The sequence below is a fragment of the Somniosus microcephalus genome, chromosome 8 (genome assembly GCF_052327205.1).
Source record: "Somniosus microcephalus isolate GS21.2 chromosome 8, FLI_Smic_1.0, whole genome shotgun sequence".
Classification (NCBI taxonomy): Eukaryota; Metazoa; Chordata; class Chondrichthyes; order Squaliformes; family Somniosidae; genus Somniosus; species Somniosus microcephalus.
The window spans coordinates 75,070,230-75,083,128 of record NC_140994.1 but is presented as its reverse complement, the minus strand read 5'-3'; the positions used below and the strand labels follow the sequence as shown (position 1 = coordinate 75,083,128).

Here is a 12,899-nt window from a genome sequence, read left to right as displayed (position 1 = left end):
TTATTCCAATGGGTCCCCAACTACTCCGACAAAGCCCGCCCCCTCTTGAAAGCATCCTCTTTTCCGCTCTCTGCTGAGGCCCACGCCGCCTTCAAAAGCATTAAGCAGGATATTGAGCGGGCCACGCTACAGGCAGTGGACGAGAACACTCCATTTCAAGTGGAAAGTGATGCGTCTGACTTTGCCTTGGTGGCCACCCTCAACCAGGCGGGGCGGCCCGTAGCTTTCTTCTCGAGGACCCTCCAAGGGCCCGAGATCAGACACTCCTCCGTGGAAAAGGAGGCCCAAGCCATCGTGGAGGCAGTGCGCCACTGGCGCCACTACCTAGCCGGCAAACGCTTCACCCTACTTACCGACCAGCGGTCGGTAGCGTTTATGTTCAATAATAAACAGAGGGGGAAGATCAAAAATGATAAGATTCTTAGGTGGCGGGTCGAGCTCTCCACCTTCGAGTATGACATCATTTACCGGCCAGGGGCCCTTAACGAATCCCCTGACGCCCTCTCACGAGGGATGTGTGCCAGCGCCACCGGGGATCGGCTACAGACCCTCCACAACGACCTCTGCCACCCAGGGGTCACGCGGCTGTTCCACTTCATAAAGTCCCGCAACTTACCCTACTCAATTGAGGAAGTTCGGTCTCTGACCAGGAACTGCCGCACTTGCGCTGAGTGCAAGCCTCGGTTCTACTGCCCAGATAGAGCCCACTTAATCAAAGCTACACGGCCCTTTGAGCGGCTCAGCTTAGATTTCAAGGGCCCCCTCCCATCCGTCGACCGCAATGTTTACTTCCTGAACATTGTGGACGAATACTCCCGGTTCCCATTCGCCTTCCCCTGCCCAGACATGACCAGCGCCACGGTCATTAAATGCCTCAACAGCCTGTTCTGCCTGTTCGGTATGCCGAGCTACATCCATACGGATAGGGGGGCGTCCTTCATGAGTGAAGAGCTACGCCAGTACATGCTGCCCAGGGGGATCGCCACGAGCCGTACCACCAGCTACAACCCCCGGGGTAACGGTCAGGTGGAGCGAGAGAACGCAGTCACTCTAGCTCTAAGGACCAAGGGCCTCCCTATCTCCCGCTGGCAGGAAGTCCTCCCAGATGTGCTCCATTCGATACGGTCGCTATTGTGTACTGCCACTAATGCCATGCCTCATGAACGAATGTTTGTCTTTCCCCGGAAATCCACCTCCGGCGTATCCATGCCATCATGGCTCTCCACCCCAGGTCCGGTATTCGTGCGAAGGCATGTGAGGGGCCACAAGACGGACCCTCTCGTGGAGCCAGTGCACCTACTCCACGCCAACCCCCAATACACGTATGTCCGGCACACCGACGGAAGGGAGGACACCGTGTCCATAAAAGACGTCGCCCCAGCCGGTAACGACAACAACCACGGCAATAGCAGCAACAACGATCACAGCAACTCTTACTCACCCACTACTCTTTCATCACCCCCGGAAGAACATCGACCAACGGCACCCCCACCAACTACCCCTTCAACAACCCTGGCGGCACCCCCGGCAGAGACCCAGGAGGCCACCGGGGACACCCAGCCGACACCCGCGGCACCACAACAGCCACGTCGGTCGCAGAGGACTATCAAACCCCCGAACAGACTAAATCTATAGAAGGGGTGAATGTGATGAAATATTCCATTCATCACTGCCTGTGACTGTGGTTGGTTTCAGTTTCATTTCCCTTACCTCTGTTCTGTTTCCTCACCATTGTATTGTACTATGTGTAGGGCTCCGCCCATACCTGGCCCATTGTATTGTACTATGTGTAGGGCTCCGCCCATACCTGGCCCCTATGTAAGCTGGCCCAGCCTGCAGCACATCCAGTACGGCAGAGCTCTGGATGAAAGATACCTCTCTCCTGTGTGTTACCTTCTAAGTCAATAAAAGCCTTGTTTTGTTTCGCTAACATCGAGTCTCGGATTTATTGAGGCACATCAAGAGCATTAAAAGTTTTTGGTAGAACAGTTTGTCAAACAAAGGGAGAACATTTTAACAAGAATCCTTCACACATCATCTAGAAGTTGTAAACTGTACAGTAAATGGGATAGTGCCTTTGCTCCCTGATGGCTCAGTGAGTTTATCCAGTGAGTCACTGAGTCATACAGACCAGGAACGTCCCAGGATTGATCCCTGCTCTGTGCTGAACTAGCTGATTTGAGCTGGGGGCAGTCATTAGGTTATGACAATTAATTTCAGAGGCTCTGGATTAGAGTGAAGAAAGTCCACCAAAGTTCCAATCCTGATTAACCTGCAGGAAGCATGCACTCATTACAAGCTAGAGGTGCATTGCCTGTTGTATTCAATGAGGCTTCTCTGTAGGGGTCCAGGGTGCCTGCCAGAACTATAAAGCAATGAATAACTTATGTAAGTAAGGGTCCTACACTTGTTGTGGGACCCCTTTGTGATATTGAGCTTCACCAGCATATGATTCGCCACGTGGTACACTCACCCTGCAATGTGTAATGCTAGCACACAGGAAGGACCCTTCACCAGTACTATTTAAAGGGAATATGCAGTACTTACAGGTTAGTTGCCAGTTCATCATTTCAGGCTGCTGGTTAACTTTGAGGCCTTTTATGGTCTGTTATCAGACTTTGGAAAGTTTATTTTGACTGCTTGGAAGAAGATTTTGTTGGTCTTGCGCTGTTTTTTGCTGCCTTATAAATCGTTTGACTGCATTGATGGGTGGTCTGGTAGGGCTGCCTTTGGGGCTAGAAGAGGAGAAGGAGTAGCAAGGAAGACAGCAGAGGGCAGGAGCAGTTGTGACAAGAGGCAGAAGGAGGAGGGCACTGTGCAGGAGGCCATACCCACAGCGGGTATTCAGGGAGCACGTCTCCTACATGAACATTTCGTGGGAGCAATGCATGAATTGTGTCCCTCTTCAAGGAAATGGTTCCCACACCTGCTGACAGCATGTGTGGGTTCCATTTTGGGCATACAGAAGGCCTGATGCTATAAATGTGAAAAGGTAATCAATCGCAGAGGATCAATCCCTTGCTGCCAAGACTTCCCTGTGGGGGTGGGGGGGGAAGTAATTCTGAAGCAATTAATATAAATCATTTGGGAAAGCTTTATAGTGTAATCCTGTCATTAGAAGTTCCTCTAAACTCTGCTTGGCTTCCACCTTTTACAAGAGTATGGAGAAAAAATAATTAGGAAGTACTCCCTCCCCTTCCAGACTTTTACCTTAAGTAGATCTGACCTCCATGTTCCAGCAATCAGCACTTTTGTTTGAATGTAGCTGTTCAGAAACTAGCATCTTTGACACATTTCTAATACTGCAAATACTTGGGTTGCATTGACACACCATCTTCAGCATCGCTGCAAACTAACGTGTGTAAACCAGGCTAATGGCACATCAAAGTCATCTCCAGACTGAAGGCCGAAATTTTGCTGGCGCTCGGAGCGGGATTGGAGGCGGGACCGCTGTCAAAATCGCAATGATTGACAGCGGGTAGGAAACCCACTGTCAACCCACCTCCAATCAATCTTCCCAAGTGTCGGGTTCCCGATTTGTGCACGGACCTGACACCTAGCGGCAGGAAGAGGATTATAGCCACTTACCTGGCTGTTAACAGGTAACAGGTACTTGATACTTGTTAACAGGCTCTTTTTCAATTTTGCCACTTCTGCCTCGGGTTCCCCGACGTCTGGACACCACGCCAGGTAAGTGTGGCGTGTTGCAAGAGCTCACCTTTGTACAGTGATTGCCAGTGTTTGCAGCACTGAGAAATGAGCTGTCAAAGAAACATTGTGCGTGGTCCCTTTAAGAAAACCAGCAGATGACGCATCATCAAATTATGTCATCTGACACCAGCTTCCTCTTAATTGGCCGGCAAGTCCATAGGGCGGGCTCAACAAGGTCACTCGACATAAAATCACGTCCGTGGGCCGGATGCAGTTGGGGGCGGGACTGGAACCCGGAAACTCAGCTGATCCATTTGCAAAATCGCGGCCATAGTGTCCAACCCCACCCAGCACCTGGTGGTTTCAGACCTGAACTGCAAGTCCCAGACTCCAGTATGGAGATAGTGTTCTGCAATACAGGCGCCAAGATGAATTTCTTTTAAATATCAAAAATAATTTAGTCCCCAATTGATAAAGTTAAAAAATAACATTCAAATTAAAAAATATTGTTTGAAAGTGTTGTTCCGCCAAAGAAATCGATACGAGTTCAGCAAAAACAAAATGCTGTAGATGCTGGAAATCTGAAATAAATACAGAAAATGCTGGAAACACTCCGGGTCTGGCAGCATCTGTGGAGAGAGAAACGGAGTTAACGTTTCAGCTCCATGACCTTTCATCTGTTCTGAATGTTTCCAGCATTTTCTGTCCCTATGAGTTCAGATCAGGTTCTGAAGGTGACTGTGAATAAGGGCCCCCAACCCTAAAGTGAATGCACCTTATTAATATAGCAAACCAAACCTACTTTGCCATGTTCAATGTCATGTGTCGAATGTTTTGTGAATGGTAAAGGCCTCTTAGAAGATTTAGATCAAATGATGAGCTGTGACTGTAATATATTTAAGGCAACTGTTGCAACTTGGGTTTTTCAAAAACTGAATGTAGTTGGTCATTAAGGAGAAATAGGTTATTGGTCAACTAATTGATTTCATTATTCACAGTTAATATGACGGAGGGAAGTTTCAAAAGAATTGGTTGCTTAAAATTAGGCAATTATGAAAATTAGCCTATTTGATTCTTGTACAATGATTAAACATGGTAAAATAATAAGTAACATTTTAAAGCTAAATAGTAGGATTTGATCACGTTAGTTGCATTTGTTAAACTATGTCAAAAATGTAAAGAAACAAAGAAAAAAGAACAAGAGCAAAGTATAAAAATACCAACATTTAAAATGACAGTAACTCTAGATAAAAACAAATAGGCACTGTTAAACTACAGTATAAAAATGTGCAAATTCCTAAATAAGGATGAGAATGAATGTATTGCTTTTCATACTTAGAATGGAACTTCTTAAATTACTTTTGAACAAAAGACCAATCTGAGCTTCATTATCTTTTTTTTGGGCAATTTTGAAATTAAATTGAGCTTTGCAATAAAGTTTTGCTTTGAGTAATGCTGACAAAGACACAGCATTAGTTCTCTTTCTCTGAGCTGAATAATTTAGTAAGAGAATTCAACATTCAGACATTTACTTTGAATATAATTGTAAGTCTTTATCTTATTGATTGATGTTCAGATTTTATTGGTACCCAAGACTGACGGATATATTTTTGCAGCACTGTCTGCGGTGCAGCAGCTCCCTCTTCTGGCCAAATTTAGACAGAATTTGCATTGCGTGTGCTCGAAAGAAAATAATTGACTTGTAAGTGCAGTTGTCATCAAGACAGCTAAAAACAATGACACCTTTCTTCTATAATGAGTTATTTGCTTTGTGGATATAATTGAAGCTGTCTATCCTAAAGTACATTATTCAACAATGATGCTCTGCCTTGAATTTATCTTTTCCAGTGTCTTGGAGAAAAGTACATTCGTTCATAGCTTCGGAGCATCCTCTGGACTGACTAATTTTTCAAAGGATTTTTCTGAGTGTTACTCTCTATTCTTAGTTTGTAAACAAGAGGAAATAAATGATGCATTTATGAGGAAGCTAGATTAGTACATGAGGGAGAAAAAAAACAGAACAATATGGTGATTGGGTGAGATGATGTAGGGTGGGAGGAGTCTCATGTGGGGTATGCACACCAGCATAAACCTGTTGGGCCGAATGGCCTGTTTCTGTGCTGTAAATTCTATGTAATTCTATATAAAGATGCAGTAGGAATGTAATTGGTGACATTTCATGACAAAGCGAAGTTTAATTTTGCTTTTAAATAGAAGTAAATTTATGAACGAGGCCACACTTCATGTTTGTAGCTCCTGGATCCAGCAGTTAGGGCTATCTTAATTTTTGAGATTACTACAGTTCAGATTCTGGGGGGTATTTTAGCTTTGCATTTTGCATATTGCAAATCTTTTTTTATGTCAAAAAGCATAAATATTTACATAAGCAAAAGCCAGAAAAAAGTCAACCATTTTTGTAACATGTAGATTTGTGATTGTATTGACCGCATAATGTGTTCACTTCATCTAAATATATTACATCATTATGCAAGCGATTTTCTTTCACTCATTATGGTAGATTGTTCATCAGGATACCACTCAGCAAATAAGATGTCTGAACATCCTGCATCCTCAGCACTGTTGAATGTACTAGACTGTCTAACTATGCTGAACATAGCAGTTTTATGTAGCAGATTTTTTTTTTCTGGCAACACCACTGATATAAAATCCTTATTTTTGCAATTAGACTTTACATGTGACTATCTTTTCTGGATCAATCTTCTTGTGTCTTAACTGTTCTTGATGGGGCCATCTGATCAAGGTGCTCAAAATGTTAAAAGGATTCGATAGGGTAGATACAGAGAAACTGTTTCCTCTTGTGGGGGAATCAAGAACAAGGGGGCATAATCTTAAAATTAGAGTTAGGCGATTTAGGATCGAAATCAGGAAGCACTTTTTCCCCACAAAGGGTTGTAGAAATCTGGAATTCTCTCCCCAAAACACTGTGAATGCTGGGGGTCAATTGGAGCTTTCAAGATTGAGATCGATTGATTTTTCTTAGGTAAAGTTATCAAGGGATATGGAGGTAAAGTGCGTAAATGGAGTTGAGGTACGGATCAGCCATTATCATATTGAATGGTGGAGCAGGCTTGAGGGGCTGAATGGTGTATTCCTGTTCCCATGTTCTTGTTTTTCATATTTTGTCAGTTTGTTTCCCTCTGCCAGCTACTCAATGTATGACTGAAGTTCTGCCTCACTAAGGACATGACTTCATGACATAATGTTGACGCCATTCATCTTGAACAAGGTCAGTTTCCACTTGCCTTACTTGTACTGCCAGTCACAATCCCTGCTCCCCTGACAACCGGCCCAATTCTTTGAGCATCAGCAGAGGGCCCCAAACAATGCAGCTTAGAGAAAATAAAATGGCTGATGCCTTGCTATTTTACCATTGCCGTGTCACATGATCTCTGGTTATTCCTGGTGGGAAAATCCTGCCCTGAATGTCATTTTCATTGAACATACGGATCAGACGTTCTGTCCTTCCTGTCAAATTGTACCTCAGCAATAAAATAGATGGATTATCTTTTTAGTGACAGAGCTCTGTTTTGTGAATAATATGATGTGTAATTAGCCTTGGAGTTTCATTATTTTCTATATTGTCAGGTTGAAGATAAGGACAGTGGAAACTACAGTATCTCTCAGTTCCGACTAATCATACCACCCACAAAGGATGGAAAGGATGGCTTTGTGATAGAGGAATACACTGGCATGATCAAGACATCCATTACGTTCAGAAACATGAGGCGATCGTATTATAAATTTGAAGTTATTGCAACAGACAACTATGGGACAGGATTGAGCAGTAGTGCACAAGTTGTTGTAAGTACAGGACTTGATTTTTGTTGAGTTATTTTGTTTTAGCTTTAAATGGATTATCCAACATTCAAGGTGCTTCTTTTGGTAAGCAATGAATGTTATTTTTTTGTCATGAGACTCGCTGTAAAATGTACCATGGAATTGTACCGGAAATCAGTAAATCAGAATGAAGTTTTCACATTTTGTTTAGCGAATTCCAAGTTAATCCGATTCTATTGTGTGTGTTGACCACTTCACTGGGGACATCACCTGTATTCTGTTTATTTAAAAAAATGTATTTTAATTGCTTTTAAAAGCAGGCTTTAATGGAAACATTCTTTTATGAATACTCTTCTAGCCATTGAAGTTCCTGTTAAAACATTTTCAAAATAAATCTTAAACAGAATTCAACATTGCCACTCTTACTTTAGCGATTGTTCCATTTGTAACAATGCAAACCAGAATCAAGTTACATAGGCAGAATAGCTCATACTGAATGAGCTAATGCACAATGTACTATGGACACAATGCTCACTGAGGATCTCTTTCAGGCACCAATTTGGGAGTGGAAATTAGATTGATAAAGTAACAGATTCATGAATTAAGGGTATGTTAGACAAAGTTATTTCCCATTGTTCCCTTCCTTCACCAGACCTGCCCTACACTGAGTCTTACTTCCCACAGAAGAGGGTAGGCAGCATATTTGGATATGTGTAGCATTGAAGGCTCTCACTTCTGATTTACTGTCTTGTTGAGCTACTTTTGCATGTTCTGAAACCGTGCCAGATAATCAGTTCTGTGCACTGCAAGGAAGCTAACTGAAGACAATCCTAAATTGGGTTTAAGATTTCAATTCAGCATCTACAACTTTTGTATTCTTTTTAAGTCGAGTTAAAATAGAATACTATTCTTACTATTTCATTCTCTTTTTTTTGTTCAAAGTACATCTAAATAAGTAATTCCAGTAAAACGAAATTCTACTCCTTCTTCAAACTTGGGTGGCTTTTTCCAGTAAGTCAGTATTACATAGAATGTACAGCACGGATTCCTTTTTAAGTGAAGGCTTTCTGTATTTAAAGTTTGAGTGTATACAGCATATAAAGTAGGTGCAATTAAGTTCTGGCTCTCTCTGATGGATTTGTCAGCCTCTTTCACTATGTTTTATTTAAAGCAGTTAGTTGCTATGTGAACTCAATCAGGTTTTTTTTTGTAAATGTAAACTGGATTGCTACCTTTGCACAATCCCACACCCAGCAGATATCTGATACAAAAATAGGCACAAACCAGGACCCTGATTGGACAAACATTTGGGGTACTGAAGCAATGCTTCAGATGGTTGGACTTGTCAAGGAGATGAGGACCCTTACAATGTGCTCCATTAAAAATGGCCAAACATTGTGTCAGAATGGCCTGTACAGCACAGTATTTCTATGGACAGAAGTCTCATTGTGGATTGGGCGAGGAGCAGCACGATTTCATGAAACCCATGAAAATAATGGCCCATATTTTCCGATCGCAGACCTCCCGCGGGCGGAAGGTCTCCAAAAAGCGGAACTATCAGCCCGCAGAGGCCCTTCTCCAGGGCAGCAGATCAGAAATGCCGGTTTTCAGCACATGCGCTGTGCATGCCTGAAACCGGCATTTCTGATGTCCCTACGGGTGGGTACACAGCACGTACCCACCCGTAGGGATTGGAATATCTGGGCCAATGTTGTACAGGAGCCACCAGCAAGACATGAGACAGTGCAACCAGGGAGATAGGTGAAGGAGGCATTCATGTGGCCAGAACTTAGACTCAGCAATTGTCTGCCATAACTTTCTACTGGATATATTTACAATAAGAGGACCTTTGGTTGCTTTACTTGTTTAGTTTTGGTTTACATGCCTCAGAACCCCATAAGTTCACTTGATTCTACTTTTGGAAAAAAAATACACTTCTCTTCCTGCCTCAGCTCATCCGCTGCTGAAACCCTCATCCATGCCTTTGTTACCTCTAGACTTGACTATTCCAACGCACTCCTGACTGGCCTCCCACATTCCACCCTAAGTAAACTTGAGGTCATCCAAAACTCGGCTGTGTAATGTATATACCTTTAAGGGGGAGAACTACTTTTTACAGCTCCTGTATCCTGTAGTACCGGCAGTGACCACACCTGTATATAAACCCTGAGTAGTGATCTGTACAGTCAGTTGCAGTTTGAACCCTCATTCAGTAAACACCTGTTGATCGTTCCCTGCAGTCTTTGTCTGATTATTGAAGGACACAACATTAAGATACACGGATATAACAGGCTGCCCATGCCCTAACCCACACCAAGTCCCATTTGCACATCATCCCTGTGCTCGCTGACCTATACTGGCTCCCGGTTAAGCAGTGCCTCGATTTCAAAATTTTCATCCTTGTTTTCAAATCCCTCCATGGCCTCTCCCCTTCCTATCTCTGTAATCTCCTTCAGCCCCACAATCCCCCGAGATATCTGCGCTCCTCTAATTCTGCCTTGTTGAGCATCCCTGATTATAATCGCTCAACCTTTGGTGGTCGTGCCTTCTGTTGCCTAGGCCCTAAGTTATGGAATTCTCTACCTAAACCTCTCCGCCTCTCTACCCCTCTTTCCTCCTGTAAGACGCTCCTTAAAACCTACCCCTTTGACCAAGCTTTTGGTCACCTGCCCTAATTTATCCTTATGTGGATCGGTGTCAAATTTGTTCTCTTAAAATACTCCTGTGCAGTGCCTTGGGACGTTTTACTACGTTAAAGGTGCTATATAAATACAAGTTGTTGTTGATGTTGTTGTTGCATAATGAAAGAACAAATGATGCTTGACCCTTTGGTGAATGCTGCTGTTCAGCTTTGTCGCTGAGGGCCATAACTTGTGAACGGGGCTGGGATTCTTCCCAGTCAGCGACAGACAACCCATGAAAGCCAATATCCAGCAGCCCAGGCAGTCCTAAATGGACAAGCAATGGGAAGCTTTACCAGTGTTTTGTACTGGTGAGCTCCATGGTTTAGGCTGGTTAAATTCCACAGTATCCCTGTGCACACTTGGGGGTCCCTAAGCTTTGGGTCTGCCAACCTACGCCTAAGCTTTCTGAACAGGTTATTGGAGTTTGTCCCTGTGGGGAGACTGTGCACTCCATATCAGGAAACAGAAATTCTGCAGGTGCAGACTTCTCAGTCTTTGCTTTGGAGACTCTTAAACATAATGGCCCAGAAATTCGGGTCGGAGGCTTCCCGCGGGTGCAAGCCCCCGATCTGCACTTACCTTGTGCGCCGGCCGTTGAGCTGTGGGCCCCCGTGGAATTCCGATCCGGGGCCTGGTCCAGCTGCCAGCGCGCTGTGCTTGCGTATCCCAGGGGCGCAGTTAGTTCGATGCATCCCCTGGGATCACGTGGGCCATGGGGAGCCAATCAGAGCAGGGAATGCTCCATTCATAAGTCTGACAGGAAGTGCTGTCAAACTTAGAAATACTACGGGCCCTTTCTTCTTACAAAACATCACTAAATCTTCACATAATTTTTTTTTCTTAATCACATTTTTTAAATAAACTATAAATTAAATGAAATAACTATTTTAAACAATTTAAATTTTTGAAAAAAATAATTTTATTTTCTAACGGGGCTAAAAATAAACTTACCTTGCTTTAAAGTATTTAAAAATAATAAACCTGTGGAAAAAATATTTTAATTTTAATTAATTCACCACTTACCTTGTAAAAAGCAGGCCTTACGCCTGCTTTTTACATTTCTAAATTCTGCAGGCTTACCTTCCCGGGAAAACCTGTAAAATCTCCCGCGCACGCGTTCGACCTCTGAACCCCTGCTTTCAGGGGAACGGAAGTGCCGGTTTCCCGCACATGCGCAGTGCATGCAGGAAAAGTTCTCTTTCTTCTCATTTGAAGAGTGTTGGTTTCTTTCCCCTTTGTTACGAAAACAAGTAGATGCTTGTCAGCACATCCATAATGCAACATGCATGTCTCCAAGAGACAGCTTTTTTATACTCATCAACATACATTGTTAAACCTGGTGCAGTAACACTCTGTACCCAAGTGAAAAATGCACAAATACCAAATGTAGCACAGAAAAAGGCAACGATTTGCTACATGGATCATTTCACTTGTATATTTGAAGTTTCCATAAGGAATTAGAGACTCCGAGGGGGTGATTTTAACTTGTTGCACCTGGTGTTAACAAGACAGTAATCACCTCAAATGGGGTCGGTAGCCTTACTGTCCCAGTAACCCTGACAATGTGCCGGCACCATTTTGAAACACTGGGCGCCCAAAGCACGTGCATGTTTTAGGCAGTAGGCCCTTTTTAATATGCAAATTGGGGTCCTAGGACCCCTGATTGCCATTATAGGTTGGAACTGCTTGGATCATGCGCCATGTGCCATGAGTCTGTTGTAAGTCGAAAATTCCTCTTGTGTGTCAAATCAGGCACTAGATAAAATGACTCTCGGGTATCTGTCTGTCTCTAAAAACACCAACAACCTCACATATAGTGCGAATAAGAGTTTCAGAAAGCCCTGCAGTCTTTGAAGTTGGGGGTGGGCAATCCATGTGAGTATGCAGCCTTACTTCAATGACATTTAAAAAAATCTAATATTGCTGGCACCGATTTTATAGTATTTTCAAGTGTCGTAGAATTCAGAATATTAAAATAACCAAGATCCTAATTTGAGCATTTACCTTATAAACATCAAGGCTTATGCATCTTTTAAAATACAGCTGAACTGATTAATTTATTCTAAAAAATATAAAAGCAGTGGCCAAGTTGTCTGCAATTAGAGATTGTTATGTTAGAACCAACAGAATTGTACTTGTCTTTTCTCTAGGTATCTGTGGTCAATGAACTGGATATGCAAGTGATTGTTTCAAATGTCCCTCCTACTCTGGTGGAACAGAACAAGGATCAGCTGATCGGGTAATGTGTTATTTTCATACTTTAAGGTGTAAATATTTATTTGTCTGAATAGAAAGAAACATGAGTTTCTTTAAAATGATCCCTGATATTTTAATTGTTTTTGAGATCTGCAAAACATCAAGTGAATGCTGAGAGCCAAATACAAACCTAGGCCATCCGATGTAAGGACCCCTGCTGCTAACATGCACCATAGAGCTGGCACAGCCAGTGATGGAACCAGTCAGATGGGCCCCAAACCTGCTTCCACTATCTTGCAGCCGTGCAAACTTAATTGGGCAATCATCTCATGCAGTACCATCTCGACTTCAGCAGCCATCAAACAGGGGGTGTCCAGATGTTGGGCTACCTGCAGACTCGTGTCTACAAATGTATGTCATCCTTTCCCTTCATTTTTGTTGTCACTTCTTAATCTGCTATCCTTCCAGCCTGGACAAAGGCTACTTATTGGTTGAGATGCTTTTGAACCACTTTAGTGCAGTACTAAGGGTTTGCTGTACCGTTAGAGTTGCCGTCTTTCAGATGTGATA

At 43.3% G+C, this 12,899-nt stretch overlaps 1 protein-coding gene across 10 annotated transcripts in view; it reads left to right on the top strand.

Moving 5' to 3' along the window:
* Positions 1–12,899, top strand: part of pcdh15b (protocadherin-related 15b) — a 1,235,959-nt gene that overhangs the window by 1,106,795 nt on the left and 116,265 nt on the right. For all 10 annotated transcript variants that reach the window (XM_085994900.1, XM_085994899.1, XM_085994897.1 and 7 more), the window contains 2 exons: positions 7,258–7,473; positions 12,284–12,372. In XM_085994900.1, coding sequence (XP_085851026.1) covers positions 7,258–7,473; positions 12,284–12,372 — 305 coding nt within the window. The remainder of the gene's footprint in view (positions 1–7,257; positions 7,474–12,283; positions 12,373–12,899) is intronic.